At 28.3% G+C, this 19,851-nt stretch overlaps 2 protein-coding genes across 2 annotated transcripts; both read right to left on the bottom strand.

Annotated features, from left to right (window-relative positions):
- Positions 1-783: 783 nt before the first annotated feature.
- On the bottom strand, positions 784-1,659 carry LOC108341513 (agamous-like MADS-box protein AGL80). The gene is made up of 2 exons (XM_017579187.2): positions 1,581-1,659; positions 784-1,441 (listed from the first exon to the last, which is right to left on the bottom strand). Exons 1-2 carry the CDS (start codon positions 1,657-1,659, stop codon positions 816-818), a joined length of 705 nt encoding a protein of 234 aa, XP_017434676.1. The 3' UTR covers positions 784-815.
- A 15,021-nt stretch (positions 1,660-16,680) lies between these two features.
- LOC108342715 (agamous-like MADS-box protein AGL80) lies at positions 16,681-17,546 on the bottom strand. Its single transcript, XM_017580511.2, has 2 exons — positions 17,417-17,546; positions 16,681-17,283 (listed from the first exon to the last, which is right to left on the bottom strand). Exons 1-2 carry the CDS (start codon positions 17,493-17,495, stop codon positions 16,784-16,786), a joined length of 579 nt encoding a protein of 192 aa, XP_017436000.1. The 5' UTR covers positions 17,496-17,546; the 3' UTR covers positions 16,681-16,783.
- Positions 17,547-19,851: the final 2,305 nt, after the last annotated feature.

The raw sequence follows: 19,851 nt of genomic DNA on the forward strand, positions 1-19,851 counted from the left end.
ATATATATATATATATATATATATATATATATATATATATACTATTAAGAGAATCGTAATTTATAAATAATAATAAACTATGATTATTGGGAGAACTGCAATAACATATTATAGATATTAGAAGAATAATAATTTATAAATAATAGTAGTCTATGATTACAACCTTAGTTTAAAAACCTTAATTTCCCCTATACTCTAATATACTACGATTTTATAACTGTAGAGTAAATCTTAAAATAACAATAATAGTCTATAGTCTATTTGCCTTCTGAACTCTCGTTCTACTTATCCACATGTTATTGAACACTATCAAATTGAAGTGAAGTGATTATCACTATAATTAATGTAAGAAGTTATTGCAAAAATTGAAATAGTTCATTTCTGCTCTGTGAGAGGGATCACGCTATTGTAACATTATTCATATTAATTATTTACAGTGGACTCTTGAGCAAGCGTGACTCTTTGATGGGTGTTGAACAGATTTTAATTAATTTAAAGCAATTAGAAAAATTAACCGAAATAAACGCGTTTACGCAAGTTAATTTTGTGGGGAGAACCGTCTTAATGAAATAAATAAGTAATTAAATATATAAACCGCCTCTCATTTGTAAAGATATAGATGTGGATGTTAATCCTTGAAAGCATGATAATTGAACTACTGAGAATTGCTGCATAATTTGATAGATAACTGAGTTCTCAAAACAACGACAAACATGAAAGAAAACCTAGAACAAAATGAAAACGAAACATGGAACAGTTGAAACAAGAGAAACCCTAGAAAGCTTGCCGGAAAGAACAAGAAGAGGTACGGTTTTTCAAGGGATGTATTGGTTAAGCCAACCACTTTGGACATTAACATCATCCAATGATAACATCTCATTGGGAGCAGCAGCATTGATGATATCAGCAGACCAGTTCAGATTCTGCATGGCATCAACATCAGTGTAAGGCCCTTGGACTTGGACATGATTCACCCGTGCTTGTTCTCCATGGCGAGTCACAGTTTCTCCACCATTATTTTCAGGAACTTGTGTTCCCATCTGGGCTTTGCGAGCAGCGATTTTCTTTGTGATGTCCTCCAAGCATTGATCAGCCAAGAATGAGATATCATTGAGATCAATGATGTTGGCAGTCTCAAGGTTGTTCCCAACAGTGATGTATTGAGAAATGAGATGGTTAATCTCTTTCTTCCTATTCTCATTCCTCACTTTCTTCAACTGTTCTTGGACCTTGACGATCCTTTGCCTCAAGAAGCTTTCCTGACAGAACATTTTCTTGCTTTGCTCCAGTTCAGAAACACTCCTGAACCTGGTGATAGCACTTTCAACTCCCTCCTCAGAGGGCCAAACCTCTGGCTGTTCAGGTTCATCTGGTGTGTAGATTATAGCACAGGCTTGAATCCCACAGAGGATGCTGATTTCACCGATCTTTTTGATCAAACCTGTGTTGAGAAAAACATATATAAGAGAAAGAAAGGTTAGAAAAAGTAGATTTCATATTAAAAGGAAAAACATGCATCATAGAAGGGTAATTATAAAAGCAAGGTTAAGATGAAAGAAAGAGAAAGAAATGATTTGAACCATTTTTCCTTTTCTTGAAGGTAGCCTTCCTCTTTGAGGTTTTGGTTATGAAAGTAAGGTCGACCTTCTTTCTAGCCATGAGAATGAGCAGAAAAGAACAAGAATGGAGTTCTGAATTGCTATGTTTGTGTAGCTTTCCCATTCTTGATGTGTGCTGTTTATATAAAAAAATTGAAGAGGTAACAAGATTGAATATAGGGAAAGTATTTCTCAATACCAAATCAGGGCCATCTGAGTTGTTGTCTTTGCATAAAACTTTCGTAATTAATTTCATCTACATTGAATTATTACAGAGATTTTGCAATAAAATATTGCTTAAATAACTTACCACTTGGGGAAGAAAAAGGGAAGATATGAGTTGTACAAGTTGATAATTCAGGCTCATATCATCTTTTTTTTATCTGTTCATTTAAGAGAATAACATACAAATTAAAAATATAATTAATATTTTTCTTACCTTTGTATCTGTCCATCTACAACTTTAACTAATATTTCTTTCTCATAAATAATACCCAGTAATTAATTAGACTCTATTGAATTACTTCTTACATACACCAATGAAATGAAAGGATAATAATAAATATTTTTATTAATATTTATGAAATAAAACCTACATTTTATTATATAAATATATTTGGGTATTTTCAAAGCCACCTACACTAACAATTTTAAAAGAATAAAAAAAATTATTAGTTCTAAACTTAGAAGCAAAATCTAAAATTTGATTTTTTTTATAAGAATAAAAATACAACCCTGTTGAGTATTATGTCTCAAAGGATCCAAAATTTTATACCCTATTAAATTTTTGTATTTTACAATGGATGTAAATACCTAAGTTTTTGTGGACCATGGTCTCTTTGAAACTTAAAAGCATTTTATTTTCTATAAACTGAGATCCATCGGTTTCAGGATTGTTATTTGTTAATTATACTATATCATATTTGACTTTTGCCTCCTTTTCTTTTATTTATTCAAATTCTATGCTATTATTTTTTACAGAACATTTAATTATTTATCTTTCATGTTTTCAAATTTTAATTTCGTTTATTGCAATAATTGAATGTTGAACCAGTTTTGGTTGTTCAATAGAACATTTTTCTATTATTGAAAAATTAATTTTTGCTGCATATTATTTTAATATAAGTTGACATTATATGAAATAATTTTAGGTAACATTTGACCTATCCGCTTGGTAGTCAATATTATTCAACATATAAGTGCAGCAAACATTTGTGAATTTGTAGAGACTAGTTTAGTGTATTTTATTTTTTAAACGTTTCAATTTGATTTAATTTAATATTTATAATTTATAAAAAAATTAATTAAATATGACTTCAAAATTGTTGTTTATTTAAATTAAAAGATTCAATATCTCCCGTGGTTCTTGCAACATGTTTTATCGTTTGGTCCTTCAAATTTTTTTGTTATTTATTGTCTCTATAATACAAAATTCTTCTTATTACTTATTAAGTGATACCATGATAAATATGATGTAACATTATTGAGATATAATGCCACGTGCCTTCTTATTTACAACATGACATGCCAATTGTCACATCATCATTTACACAAAGAAAAATAAATCATTAATTAGAAAATTAAAAAGACAAAACCAAATAAATATAATAAATATATTATCATAAGTATTTTTATGTTTTTCTTTTAAAACATTACATCATTTTAACTCCTATTTTTTAATTATGGTTAAAGAGGTTAAGTTCTTATGAAGAAAACTTGGAAGAATGAGCAACAACAAAACTCAAAATCTTAAAATAAGTTGTGAGAATTTTAATATATTATTTATCTTGTTAATTTATATTCAACATGAATTAGAGATTCGATACTAATAAATTACAAATTATATAAAAAAACATAATATTATAAATTTAACACAATAAATTGGTGAGTATTTTTTTTTATTGTTCATAATCCTTCTTTCTATTCTTAAATTAAACTCAAATTAACACTTGGAACCAAAGAAACTGATAACTAGAATCATAAAAAATTAGTATACTTTTATGAAAACCTATTTCAGTTTATTTAAGGTAATTTAACTTCACATTATTATTAGGCTTAATACACTCGTGGTCCCAATTTTTGTTAGCTTTCACTAGTACAAAAACAACATATAACATTACGTGTTTAATCTCTAACCACTGAATAGCCAACTTTAAAAATGACCGGTTGCATTTTTGTAAATAAATACAATTATTAAACGTCGTTTTTAAAATTGTAATTCGACGTAAAAAGGATATAAAACGTCAAATGCCCCAGTTGTTAGACGTTAAAAGGTTGGTGAATTCAATAAAAATTTGAGCGGGAGATTGAAAATTCATTCACTTTATCTTAGTGCGCGATACCCTCTTCTCTTCTCAAACTTTTCTCAAACGAAGTTTGACGACCATCACATATAATCTTTCTTTCATTTGATACAAATGCATTTTATTTATGATTTTCGTTTGTTTTGACCGATTATTTTCGTGATTTTGATCTTCATAGGCACATTCTTCTTTCTCTGTCACCAGTGACGACACTTTATTCCGACAAACTCACCTTTTGAAGGTTAGTTTTCGTTTTCGTTTTGAAGAACTTATTTGTTGTTGGTTATTGTTGTTTGTTGTTGATACTACGTTCATAGTTCTTTCTTTATAAAATACCAAAAACTGAAATTTGTTATGCTTTTTAGGTCTCGTAAAGTTGTAAAAAAGGATCACAATTAATTAAAAAAAATTGATTAATGTCATATATTAATAAAATTTGACTTTAAGTTAATGTCGTATATTTACAAATTTCGACGTTAATTTAACATCGAATTTAAAAAATTCGACGTCAATTTAACGTCTCCTAATATGATGTCGTTCGCGAATTATTCGTTAAAAATCCAAGATATTCGACGTTGTACGCGATTTTTGTACTAGTATTTGTTCAAAATGACCTATTTTTTTAAAATGTTCAATGTAGTCCTAAAGGTCGTAATTTGTGTTCAATTTAGTCTTTTTCGCAAACATCATTTAAATCGTTAACGACCAAAATGTCCAACTGTGCAATCAGTCACACATTACCCTTAACGCGTCATCATCATCTCATACCTCAAGAAATTATAATTTCCCCCTACACAGAAACCTTAGCCACCACCTAACCCTAACCGCCGTCGTCATGCTCACAACCAGCCACCATCTTCACACCTCCATCATTAGACATATCGAAACCTTAACCAGATGGTCGCGCCGCTATTCCAAACGCTCCGCCACAAGCATCGCGAAACCGAATCGTGAGTTCCTCGCGCCTTTGAGCAACATCGTGAAGCTTCTTCGTTCTCCACCAGCCACCACCAACCTGAAACACAGAAGATCAAAACCTACAGAACCAAAAATCTACTTCAAACCAGAAGCGCGATTCGCGTCACAATGGTGAAGAGCCACCAACATCATCATCAACCTCTCGTGAGCAAAACCCAAATCGCAGAAAGGCAAACCCAAATCGCACCAGCGCCTCTCCGCAAGCTTCTACACCACACCTTCTTCATTCACCTGCAGGATAAAAACCTAGAAGCAAATTAACTATCACAAAGTTCACCCTATGCGTTGTGAAGGAGAAACACTATTCTCGCGTGAAGGTAGTGGAGCAAGCTTTGCCCTAATCTACACATGCAAATTTGAAACCCTAATTTTTGGGTGAAAAAACGGGGTTGCCACATGTCAAGCCCTTATTGGCGTGATCATCCTTAGTCAATTCTGGTCCTAGCCACGTCAGCCAATAATTGTTATGTAATTCACTGATTGGTGATGTGTCGTTAAAAATTTAAACGGCGTTTGCAAAAATGACTAAATTGAACACGAATTACAACCTTTAAGACTACATTGAACATTTTTAAAAAATGAGGCCATCACTAGTACAAAAACAGCGTACAACGTCGAATATTTTTGGCCTTTCATGTTGAATTCGAGAACGACGTCATATCGGGAGACGTTAAATTAGCGTCGAATTTAAAAAATTCGAGGTTAATTTATAGTCGAATTTTGTCAATATACGACGTTAATTTAACGTCGAATTTTGAACATCGACGTTAATCAATTTTTTTTATTTTTTTAATTAATTGTAATTTTTTTTAACAACTCTACGAAACCTGAAAAGCATAACTATGAACAGTAATATAGGATAAAACCAAATAACAATAACAAACAACAAACAAGTTCAATCAAACAAAAAACAAGTTCAATCAAACAACAACAAACAAGTTTAACCAAACAACAACAACAAACAAGTTCAACCAAACAACAACAAACAAATTCAACAAAAAAAAAACAATAAACAAGTTTAACAAATAAGTTATTCAAAACGAAAACAAAAACTAACCTTTAAAAGGTGGGTTCATCGGAATAAAGTGTTGCCACCAGTGAGAGAGAAAGCAAAATGCGCCTATGAAGGACAAGAACACGAAAATAATCGGTGAAAACAAACGAAAATCATACCTAAAGTAGTTAATTAACATACATTTGTATCAAATGAAAGAAAGATTACATGTGATGGTCGTCAAACTTCGTTCGAGAAAAGTTTGAGCAAAGAAGAGGCTCTCACGTGCTAAGATAAAGTGAATGAATTTTCAATCTCCCGCTCAAATTTTTATTGAATTCATTGGCCTTTTGACGTCTAACGCTAAGGCATTCGACGTTTTATATCGTCTTACGTCGAATTATAATTCTAAACGACGTTTAATAATTGCATTTATTTACAAAATTGTCACTTGTCATTTTTAACGTTGGTTATTTAACGATGTTATACGCTGTTTTTCCTCTAGTGTATTTTGAACAAAACTGACAAAAATTGGGACCATCAGTGCTATTAAGCCTTATTATTATCATAAAAATACAAGTTTATGAAGAACATATAAAGTTTGTAAAGCTTTTTCAAATATTATGCATAGAATTCAATACGGTGTTGTTGGGGTGTTAGATTCCTTGTGAGAAAGCATTTACAAGAAAATGGAGCAACCAAGATTACTAAGACAAAAACAAAGGTGAATGCTTATAATTAAATTCTTGTAACTGTTCGTTACAAGAGGATCAATACTAGAATATTTTAATTGAATGAATATGCAATAGAATTTACCTTTTTTTTTATTTATTTCAAATGCAAACACAACTGTCTCTTTTTTTTATACCTTTTAGAAATAAAATGTGAAATTCACTCTAACTTGCACTAGTATAAGAAATGAGCTTATAACATACTTAATACGATTAGGTTTTCAAGAAACTGAAACATAATAAGACGTGGTGACATTTTCGAAAATTTAACAAACATATAAGGCTCAGTTCAAAAAGAACGAAAGCTTAAAAGAGTTTATGACCTCTGTTATTCGAAAAATCAAAGTCATAAACAATGCAAATCCCTATGCCAAAATGACTTTTTAGCTGACACCGTTTTAAACATGATCTATGACCTTGGTTATTTATAGAATCGATGCCATAAACCATGCAAATCCCCTTACAAAATTGACTTTTCAGCTAACACCTTTTTAAACTAGACCTATGGTCTCGGTTGTTAGAAGAACTGAAGTCATAGACCCTGCAACTCCTGTTACGAAACTGACATTGAAAATTGTCACTTTAAATTTTAAATATTTAATTTTTTTCAAGTTTTACGCAACGGTTGATTAAGAACCGATGTCATAAAGGTTTTATACCTCAATTTTACAAAGAATTGAGACCAAAATGTTGAACAAAACCACACAACATTGTTTGTCAGCGAAATCAACTACTAATGCTAAAAAGTTTGGATGATTGACCCTCAAGGTTGAGTATTTTGGTTCATACTTATAATTTTTTTATTGAAGTGATCCTCCTTAATTATTTATAATTATGATGATATATTGTAGTGTAATAGACAAATCAGCTCATATAAGTGTGATTATTATGTAATGAATTGGATGACAACCACTATTGATGTCTATATTACAAGTGGTTGAAAAATAGTAATATATATTTATATTTAATCAATTTTTTCTCTCCATCGTTTGGAAATCATATACACTACTTAAAATCGATGTGTTTTGTATAGAGATTCAAGACTCCTCTTTCAATTCCCTACAAGTCAATTTATTACACACGAAAAGCTCTGGCAAAATATGTACTATTTGTACAATAGTAGATAAGTGTTAGGATATAATAATTTGTACAATAGCATATTATAATTTGTACATTGAGTTGATTTATGGTTATAATTATGTTTTTTATTGAAAAATATATTATGGTTTATATTTTTGTGTTGTACATACTTTATTTCATATGCAAGGTCTATTTTTGTGATGTAGGATGTTATAGAAACAAAATCATCTTAAAAAAAACTCATACTTCTAAGCAACCATTGTGGTAAGAATCGAGGAAAAAAATGTCTATGATTTAAGTTCTGACTCCAACCGAGGCAATAGACCTTTATATTAAAAAAAATACTTTAAATAAAATTGAATCTATGACAACAATTGACCTATAATAATCAAAACATAAAAGGCTTTTGACTACAGTTCCAAAAGCAACTGAGGTCATAGACCCTATCAAATTTTAAATAATTATTTAAAATTTGATAGGGTCTATTGTAGTGTTTGTTTATAGAACCATTGTCATAAGTAATTTTTTTTTTCGATTTACTGCTTTGATTTTTTTTATAATGGAAGCTAAATTATCAACTTTTTTGCTTCAATTCTTAATCGAGACCAAAAACTCTTCTTTTTTATTTCGTCTGAATATGTCTTGATTCACAAATTATTGTTAATTGTTAAAAATAACCGTTGTCGTATTCCTTTATTGCACTAGTGATAAGATATTTTTCAAAAGACTTATAAGACTTCCAAAATTAATGCATGAATATCGTCTAAAATGTATAAAATTGCCGTAAGTTAGATGATATTTATAGCACTTTATACTTTTATATAAATATTTATTATACCTATGTCACAATTAATTTAAATTTTAGAGGATTTAAATTATTGGCAATATTTATAATATTTAGAATGTGTAATAATGCATTAATATGCGACATTTACAATTGAATTTCATTTTTATTTTTCAGGATGACTATGAAAAAATTATTCTTGAGGTAGATTCGTCATAAGACACATTGGATGATGATGTATCCACTTGTTTATCTGATTATGACATTTTATACAATGTTGTTATAAGAATGAGAAAGAGAAAACTATTACCTAGGATCAATAAGTGAAAAAAAAAAATTAAACCTTTTTATTCTACAAGTTCTTCAAATATCATTGCATCATTAAAGAAAGTGATAATTTAAAAAAAAAATGTTTGCTTGTTTTGAAAGCAAATTCACAATTTCTCGTTAGCTTATCATTTAACCTCTCATCTTAATTAGTACCACTTCTCTTTTTAGAAGCATCATGATAATTTATATGACAAATAGCTCATTTAGATTTAATAGTTTGTAATATTAATTTTATGATTTGCAGAACAATTCATATATAAGTAAGACATCATGGTATCATTCATCCTTTTGAATACTTATACTTAGTTTGGTTGAATGCTAAAAATTAGAGAGAATATATATATTTTCATAAGAACACAAGTTATAACAATAACAAACAAACCACACAAATATGTCACTTGCTCACTTAAAGTGATGTGAATGTCTTGCTTAAGCAACCATATTAATAGACATCGTTTTATGAAACAAACTCAAGCATCAAGAAATCAATAAATTGTGTGTGACTTGAGGTACCAATGAGTAACTCTAAGTGACATAACATATGTTTTTCTTCAAACGACTTTGGTTTTTGTTTGCTTCAAGCATGTGTTCATTACTTTAAGCAACAATCATATTGTGTTCACTTAAAGTGCTTTGTATTCATTCCAAGTGGTCATTATTTCTTATCTCACTTAAAGTGTGTTTTAGCTCACATTATTGTGGCGTCTTTCTTATGCTATTAAATCGCAAAAAGTAAAATGAAAATTTTAAATATCATTTTTCTAAGAAACTTGGGCAATAATCACAAAATATACAATTTCTTACTATCTAGATTGGTAATTTCTTACTATCTAGACTGATTGAACTATGAAATATTGATACAAAGATGACTATGAATTCCTTATGAGTAACTACTATAGTAAAATACAAAAAACAAGTAAACTAATAAGTTTGGGTTTAGACTTAATTGAACACCTCTTTCTTATAATGTAAATCATATTCTTTTGCTTTAAACATTAACATCAATCATCAAATTTACCAAAATCATAATTCGTTAGGCGTGTTAAAAGATAAGCAACATATATTAAAAAGAAATATTGAATATTGTATTTTGTTCACTAATAAACTAATTAAATATAGTAGAACAACAACTAATTCTGGAAAATATACAATGATAATGCTAAAGATGTGATGGCTAAAATTAAGCTATTAGATCTTCTATTATTAAGCTAAGAATATCAAGAATATCTCCCATCATTTTTTAAGTCTTAATATTACGCTAATACCCTTGCCCACCACCCTTCCCTTCAAACTCTAGTTGGTACAGTAAATGCCAACTTGAGTTTGCTTAAAAGATCATGAAACCGTTTTCAAGTATGTGTTTTATGTTGTGTTCACATGAGCTGAAAATACTATTTCGGAGAAATTGCGAGCGACGATTTACAAAATTTTTTTGTTCGTTTGTGTGAATTTGCGAAGATGAAAATGCGGTGATTTGCGATGATTTGCGAGAGATAAGGTTAATTTATCCATCTCACTATGTTGCGAAGATTTGTGAAAATTTATATACAAATGTCATATCTGCCCTCAATTATATCTAAAATACCAGACACCGTTACTTTGTTGCTGATCAAACTCCAACTGCTCAGAAGCGAACATGGAGATTCTGGTGACGGCTTTGTTCATGGAAATTAGCGAGAGAGAGTTCTTGAAGCTTCCGCCGATTTCCACAAGATCGTTCCAGATTTCGATCAAAACTTGTGAGGAAGAGGAGGGGGGATCAGCAGAGGAAGAAGAAGAAGAAGAAGACGAGGACGGCGGCGGAGCGAGAAGTTGGTCACGCCGCAGAAAATATGCGATATGTCTTCCTTGACGCCGTGGCGATCGGCGGTGGGAAGCGATGGAGAAGAGCATTGGATAAAGGTGCAGTCGTTGAGTTGAGAAGATTCCGGACGAGGGTGGTTGAACTTGAAGAACCAAGACACTTTTTTTAACTTTTGGATTGGGTAGCGGTGCGATCTTTCTAGATAATTTGTTTTTGATTCAAAAGAAATAGTTGAGTTCAAAATATTTATCTATAAAAAAGCATTATAATATTGAAGTAGAATAGCTTAAATATATAAATTATATTATATTAAAAATCACAATAAAATTAATTACTAATATTTGAGTTATCTAACATTCAAGATAAATATTTTAATGTGTAAATTATATTTTTATTTATCATTAGCAGTTAATATTTTCATCTAATTCTTTTAAATTTTTACATGTAAAAATAATATATTTTAAAATATTCTTGTTGAAAGAATAACACTGAAAATATTTTAAAAAATCTTTAAAGAATAACACCTGTGCAATTTTTAAAAAAACTTTTTTACATTTAAAAATTTTAATAATTAATTTTAATTTTTTACTCTTTATAAACATTTTTACAACTAAATATAACATTAACAATTATCATTTTATATTACTTTAATAACTATGAGCATTTTGGTAATCTTTACTTTATACCAATTAAACAAATTTTTTAAATCTGTCACATCAATCCAATCCTACACTAATTCTCATAAACTTTACTTCCAAATCCACTGTCACTTACCTCCAAATCCATTCAAATAAAAAATTTATCCTCAAATTCATTCAATCACTCTCCCCCAAATCATCTCCTCTAAATACCCTCAAGTGAATAGAGTCTTAGTGAAGATGTGCCACAACATGACGAACAAGGTGGCAAACAATTTCAATATACTTTATGTGTTCATGAAAACATCATTATGAGAAATTTGTATAACACTTTTATTCTCACAACACTAAAAAAATTGATATATAATGAAGGTTATTTTAACGAGATTATATAAAAAACCCACAAATGAACATAATTTAGGATAATTCTGATTTATTTTTTAAAAGTTAATAATTGTGGAGGTTTATAATTCTTTTTTAAGAAGGTTTATAATAATTGCAGAGTGGCAATGTGTTGGATCGTCTGCTAGTCAACATCAGAATGTCCAGATAAGACCAAAGATGAATTAGTAGTGAAATGTAAACCATGAAAAAGAGTTCCCTTAATGTAATGAAGAATCCAAAGAACTGCAAAAAAAAAGTGGATGAAGGTACATACATAAATTAATTGACACATGAACAACGTATGCAATGTCAGGTCGAGTAACAACGAGGTAAACAAGACTGCCAACAAGTTGTCGATACAAAGTGGGATCATCAAGAGGAGTGTCATCAAGTGAAGTAAGCTTGCAATTGACTTCCAAAGGGATAGATTCTTTTTTCCTATCAGTGATATCAACTTGAGAAAGTAAGTCAGAAGCATACTTAGCTTGGGAAATATAATAGCCTTCAAAATCGTGAGATACTTCAAGACCCAAAAAATAACTAAGATGACCAAAATCTTTCATTTGAAAATGTTGACGGAGATAACATTCTAATGCAGAAATGTTAGAGTCATCATCTCTAGTTATTATCATATCATCGACATAGAGCAACAAAAATACAATATCTTTGTCAATTCTTCAAATAAATAATGTAGAGTAATATGGACTACGAAGAAAGCCAAATTGTATAAGAGTGGAACTAAATTTGACAAACCAAGACCGTAAGGCTTGTTTTAAACCACTCAAAGCTCGTCAAAGCTTACAAACCTAGTGAGGTGCATGAAAACCAGGAGGAGGATGCATAGAGATTTCCATTAAATCTTAGTGAAGAAAGATATTTTTGACATCCATCTGATAAAGTTTTCACTTTCGAATTGTAGCAATAACTAAGAGACTACGAACAGAGGTTACTCGAGCTACTAGAGCAAACCTCTCTTCATAGTCTATTCCATACTCTTGAGTATATCTTTTAGCTAATAAGCGAGCTTTATAATGCTCAATAGTTCCATCAGAACAATTTTTCATCTTACAAACCTATTTGCAACCACTAGGAATCTTGTTAGGAGGAAGATTGACTAAGTCCCAAGTATGTGTTTACTATAAAGTGTGGATTTCTTCATTCATAGCTTGCTGCCAAAGGTGCACTAGTGCAAAATAGCGTATAACGTCACACGTTTAACGTCCAACCACCGAATAGCCAACGTTAAAATTGATCGATGACATTTTTGTAAATAAATGCAATTATTAGACATCATTTAGAATTGTAATTCGACGTCAATTTGTTATATCGGATAAATTTTGCGAAAATACTTGACGCGAAGGTGAAAATGTATTTATGCATGACGTCGAAATCCCTATAATTAGACGTCAAAAGGATATAAAACATCGAATGTCCTAGCGTTAGACGTTAAAGATTAGTGAATTCAATAAAAATTTGAGCAGAAGATTGGAAATTAATTCACTTTATCTTAACGCGTGATACTCTCTTCTATGCTCAAACTTTTCTGGAACGAAGTTTGACAACCATCACACGTAATCTTTCTTTCATTTGTTACAAATGCATGTTAATTAACTACTTTAGGTATGATTTTCGTTTGTTTTGACCGATTATTTTCGTGTTCTTGTTCTTCATAGGCGCATTCTACTTTCTCTCTCACTAGTGGCAACACTTTATTCAGACCAACTCACATTTTGCATGTTAGTTTTCGTTTACGTTTTGAAGAACTTATTTGTTGAATTTGTTTGTTGTTTTTTTGTTGAACTTGTTTGTTGTTGTTGTTTGGTTGAACCTGTTTATTGTTGTTGCTTGATTGAACTTCTTTATTGTTTGTTGATTTTACACTACAAGTTCATAATTCATGCTTTAGATTTTGTTTAAGCTTTTTAGTAAATGTGTAGTTGAAGTTGAATTACGGCAAATTAAACATACGTTGTTTTTAAATTGATTACATTGCATGCATGAAACCATTTTAAACATGTTTTAAGAAAACTAATTCAGCAACTTTTAAATAGGTACTAGAAGAATATGGTCAACCACTTATAAATGGCACATTCCAGAATTGCAGATATCTGCTATAATTCCTAAATTAGATTATTGTTGCTAAGTACAAAAAATGCTAGAAATTTTGCAGATTATTATTGGAATGCTCAACATGTTACTTAACAAATATATTGTCAGATTTGCTAATTAATTTGATCTAAAAGATTTGTGAAATTTAATGGAAGAGAAGATTGGAACTAGGAAATGAATATAGTAGTAAGGTTATTATAGTAAGAGCAGAATAATCTAATCTAATTTAAACTTCATTTTATCATATTAGATTTCTTTAAAATTGCATTCCAAATTGAACACTGTACATTTTAAATTTTGAATATAATGCATGTTTGTTCAAAAATTGAAGTAGACCTTCAACACAGACACTTTGTTGCATGTAATAACTTTCATTTTCCATAAAAAGAAAAAGTGTGACAAATGTGTAGTATGAGAACAATAATAATGCTGGTGATTTTGATGTTATTGACACTAAAGCTATGTGATGTACGTGTAGAAAAGGATGACAAAAACTTGTAAAAAAGATGTCTATTTTCATTCCCAAAATTTATGTATATTTAAAGATTCAAATGGAGTTTAAAACTTTGAAGAGTTTTTTAAGATTTGTGACAACATTTTCGTAACATTTTTATAGTTCAAACAATAACATTATAGTTCAAATATTTTTGCTTTTACGGTCTATCATCGTACAATAATTAATTTGGTTTATTTTTGTAGTGATAAATAAATAAAAAGCTTATATTCATGTCATTTTTCTTTCTTATTAGTTTATATGTCATTTTGTTCACCGGTTTAAGTTGTTTTTTAGAATTATTATATATTAAGGTATCAAGATCAAATTTAAATTAATCTAATCATGAATAAAATCTATCGGTAAATATTATAAATTTTTTTATCTTCCCTTCCTCTTCTTTCTTCTTTCACTCCGTTGCCATTATCATGTCTGACGTTGTCACTTTTCCTTTTTTTTTCTCCTTTTTCATCTTCTTTCTATTCTCCTGTTCCTCAACTAATTATAACTGTGATGTTTTTTCCTCTTCTCCTTTTTCATCTTCATTCTGTCTTCTTTTTTTCTCACTCATTTTTTCTTAATATAAAAAATATATATTATATAATTTTACGAAAAAATTGTTATTTAGTTTATCAATAAATTTATTAAAATATTTATTAATAATAAAAATCATAAACTACTAATAAAAATTACTAATGAAATTAATTGTCAAGTATATTATCAACAAAAATATTTTTCAAGAATATAAATTCTAATTTATTAATAAATTTTACTATGTATATATTAAAAGTTATATTCCCGTCAGTTATGTAAACAAGTTCGATCTTGGTTGTAGTCATGACCAGAAAAGACAAAAGAGAGTGCAATATTGTAGTTCCGGAAATGTCACTATGATGTGTTTTTTTCTCGTGATTGATGCAGTGGTTTATATAAAATAAATTATGATGTAATTAAATATTACAATTGTTTCGACAACTTTTTTTAGAAATAAAAACTAAAAAGAAAAAATTAACTTAATTGTTTCAAAAAAATTAAAATTATAAATGTATATATACATCAATTAATTTTAATTCAGAAATACAAAATGTATTTATTTTGTTTTTCTATACAAAATTTTCTTATGAAAAGTTCTCACTAACATCTAAGTTTGTTTTTTATATGTACTTTTTGCTCAAAATGTGGTAAATAAGTTTATCAGCATCGAATTGTAAGTGTGGTTTACAATAAAATATTGTTTAAGTGACTTGTCATATAGATGAATGACAAATATATTTTTCAAAGTTGATATTCAAGTTAATTTTATCTTTATTCTTTAATATATTGACATATGGCCTTACTTTCTCATTAATGACAGCTAATAATTAAATTTGTATTGAATTTCTTCCGGCATAAGTACAAAATTGAATGAATAGCAATTAATAATTGTATTAATATGTATTAAATAGTAATAGTAATTATATATTTTGAAAAAAATCATTGTTCTACAGGAAAAAAAAGTAGTATGCGGCTTTAGAAACTAAAATTTAATTTTTTTCAAAAGTACATTTTAGTTTTGAAAGTTAGAGTGATAAACAAAAATGTATTCCATTAAAGAATTCAAATTTGAATTTTTCAATTGATATGAATACCTAAGTATAATAGTGGACCACATTGAAAAGAGTACAAAGATAAAATATTTATGAATACTCTTTAAATCATAAAAACATATTAATAGATTGATATTTATATACATATGGACCTGAAAATCAAATATGTTATTCACATACTTATTGAACAGAATTTTTCTCATTACTGCCCCTAGATACAATGTAATTACAAATATTTTGTTCTTGGATCATGATAGAATGAACACCCCAAACCAAAATGACCAAGAAACCATTCTATTTTTCAATAAATTCTTTCTAGTTTCAGCTAAATCTTTTATCAGCAGTAATTTTTTTCTTCTGTAAATAGACCATTACTTACTTTATTTTGTTTAGTAAAATACAAAATTTCATTGTGGGTGTAATTGTTTTTAATATAAAGTCTTCACAAATTTTGTTGATTTTGAAATTGGAATTGTTTCTGATTTTGAATTATAAGTGGGGTATTCTCGTTTTTTTTTTGTCTTGCAAAGTGTTTCTTTCAATTTTACAGAAAATGGAAACTCTAGCATACGAGAAAGATTCACAATGAAACAATCTCAAAATTTCCCACTTTCCCAATTGCAAAATTTAGATCTTGAGCAAGTTTTGTGAACCCTAGATGGGTATGGAATAGATTTGAAACTAAAATAGACAGATAAAACGACATGTATGAATGACATTGTCTAGAACAAAACATGCTATTTCTTTCGAAACCTTAAACTATGTCATCAAACAAAGTTTCATTTTTCAATTGTATCATTAAAAATGTAAAAACATAGCAACTAAACATAGATCAACTCAATCAAGAGAAACTTTATAAATTTAGACAACAAGAACATAAGGGATACATTAAGCCAACCACTATAATCATTAACATCTTCCAATGTTAACACTCATTCTCATCACCAGCATTGATGTTATATATCCACAGACTAATTTAGTTTTTTTATTATTTTTCTAGAAAAATTGGTCTTTGGCACATGAACCTGTGCCTGCTCTCCTTGATCCATGGTTTCTGGTGTCTCCTCTTGGGTTTGGAGCATAGTGATTTTGTTTCTAATTTCATCCAAATTTTGATCAGTGAAGAATGAAAAGTCCTTGAGATAACTCATGTTGTTACTGTCAAGGTTGTTGCCTCCATGAGTGAGGTATTCACACATGAGAAGGTTAATCTCCCTCTTCCTATTTTCATTCTTCAGTTTCTTCAGCTGCTCTTTGCCTTTGTCAATTCTCTGTCTTATAAAGCTTTCTTGGCAGAACATTTTCTTTCTTTTCTCAGCCTCAGACACACCATTGAACTTGGAAATCACACTTCTGGCTTCTGATTCAGATGGCCAAACCTCTGGCTTGTTAGGCAGATCAGGACTATACACTACAGCACATGCATCAATCCCACAAAGGACAGTGATTTCACTGATCTTTTTCATCAAACCTGTTCAGAAACATATATACCAAGAACCATATAAGAACAGAGAGAAGGTGCAAAATGCTCAAATTGGAATTTTATCAAACGGTACGTGTGCATGAAGCATAGTTAAAATTATTTAAAGAGAAAAGATTTCGACCATTTTTCCTTTTCTTGAAAGTTGCTTTCCTCTTTGCAGGATCTGTTATGTAAGCAAGTTCGATCTTGGCTCTAGTCATGACTGTGATCAGAAAAGAAACAAGAGAGGAATGCAAGATTTAGGTTCTAAAAATGCTATTTTGATGTGTCTTTCTCATGATTCATGATATGTTGTTTATATAAAAGAAATTAGGATGTAATTAAATACTATAATTTTTTGGACAATTTTTTAATAAATAGATAAAATATATACACATATATATATATATATATATATATATATATAAGATAACATTAATTTTTTCACAAATTTTAAAAATATAAATGAATATATACATGAATTAATTTTAATTTATATAAAAGTATATATTTATTTTATTTTTATTTACCAAATGTTCTTATGAATATTCCTTATCACCATGTCCATCTGAGTTGCTTTTTTTTATATGTAATTTTTTTCTCTAAAAATAATAAATAAGTTCATCAGCATTGAACTGTTAGAAGGGTTTTACAATAAAAATATTTTTTAAATGACTTGTCACATGTGCATGATAAATGAAAAATATAACTTTTTCATGTTTAATATTCAAATTAATTTTATCTTTATTCTTTTATCTCTTGAGATATGTTCTTAACTATGCTTACTTTCTAATTATTAACAGGTAATAATTAATTTTGTATTAAATTTATTCCTGCATAAGTATAAAATTGAATGAATAACAATTAATAATTGTATTATTATTTATTAAATAGTACTTATTTGTTTGAAAAAAAATCATTAATCTTATTAGGGAAAAAGGTGATAACAGCTTTAGAAACTAACATTTAAATATTTTTCTAATACGAAGTCAAAAACTTTTAGTTTTAAAAGTTAGATTGATAAACAAAAAATTTGAAATATTGAGTAGGTTTGTAAAGGTCAAAATTGTATCCATTGAGGGATATAGATTTGAATTTTCCAAAATTGTTGAGAATACAGTGGTCCGCTTGAAAAAAATATAAAAATGGATCATTTGTAAATACCTTTAAGTCATAAAAGCATATTGAATTGATATTATTATAAATATTTATAAAATTAAAATAATAGAAGAAATACATCTCTTTAAAAATTAAAATTAACTTATGTATAAATTAATATATAAAAAAATTATTTTCTAAATTTTATTTTAACATTTGTATAAACCAATTTTAATTTATGGAAAAACCTGTTTCATTTTTCTTATAAATATTTAGGTAGAAACTTGCTCAACATGTTGATTCTGATTTACTTCACTGTTTAATCTTTCTTTATTCAAAACCTTTGCTTACATTTAATTAATTATGTTTTTTTATCAATTTAACTTGTTATTGGTTAAAAATGACTACAGATCAAGTCAAAATATTATTTATTCGTTATTCGATTTGTAGTAAAAAATCTATTTGTTATCCTTCGATCGGATATATCTATTTATAAACTATTTATAGATATTATAAAATTTGTAGGGTATTCGTGAATACCTACATATATTTTAAAAAAATATTTTATAAATTATTATAATAAAATATAAATAAAATTAATATATATATATATATATATATATATAATATAATATAAATTAAAATTTAAGTTAAATTTAATTTAATTTAATAAAATATAAATTTTTATATTAATTTTAATAAAATATAAATTAAAATTTAATTTTAATTTTTTTGTGAATAATAGATACTAATTACTTGTTATCCATATGTGATAAATATTTATAGATACTAAATAGCCATCACAAAATTTTATCATATAATTCCTCGCAATATTATATTTTGTATATATGGTTTTCAACTTGATTTTATTATAATAACTGAAGGTAGTGTTTCAAAGTAATTCGACTCGATTGGTTCGACTTATTACAAGTTGATCAATGAGTCCATCTAATCCGACTCATTCATTAACGAGTCAAAAAAATTCAAATTTGATGAGTTAAACGGATTTTTCTATAAGAATATATTTGTTGTTTTTTTCTTGAGGGTAACATCTTTTCTGGTTGACAACTGGGTTATGCTGAAAAGCTGGCATTAGAGTTGGGTCATGATCAATGGATCTCGATGTGAGGTTTTGGTTGCGAAACACCTTGTTACTTGTTTTTCTATTATATTTTTCTATATTATACAATTGTTTCAAATTTTCAATAATACTTTTATTTTTTTATTTAGGGTGAAATATGTTTATAGTTTTTAAGTTTAAATGAAAAATTAAAATTTATTTTTATGTTAAATTTTGTTCCATTTTAATTTTCAAATTTAAAAGTGAATGAAAATAATTTTTTAAATTTGAAACCTCCAACACAACTTTTTTATATCAAATAATTAATAAATTTTGTTACGATAACCTTAATTTATAATTTTGATATCATCTTAATAAGTAGATCTTAAGTATAATTTAATCTTATAAAACTAACTTGT

The sequence above is a fragment of the Vigna angularis genome, chromosome 6 (genome assembly GCF_016808095.1).
Source record: "Vigna angularis cultivar LongXiaoDou No.4 chromosome 6, ASM1680809v1, whole genome shotgun sequence".
NCBI lineage: Eukaryota > Viridiplantae > Streptophyta > Magnoliopsida > Fabales > Fabaceae > Vigna > Vigna angularis.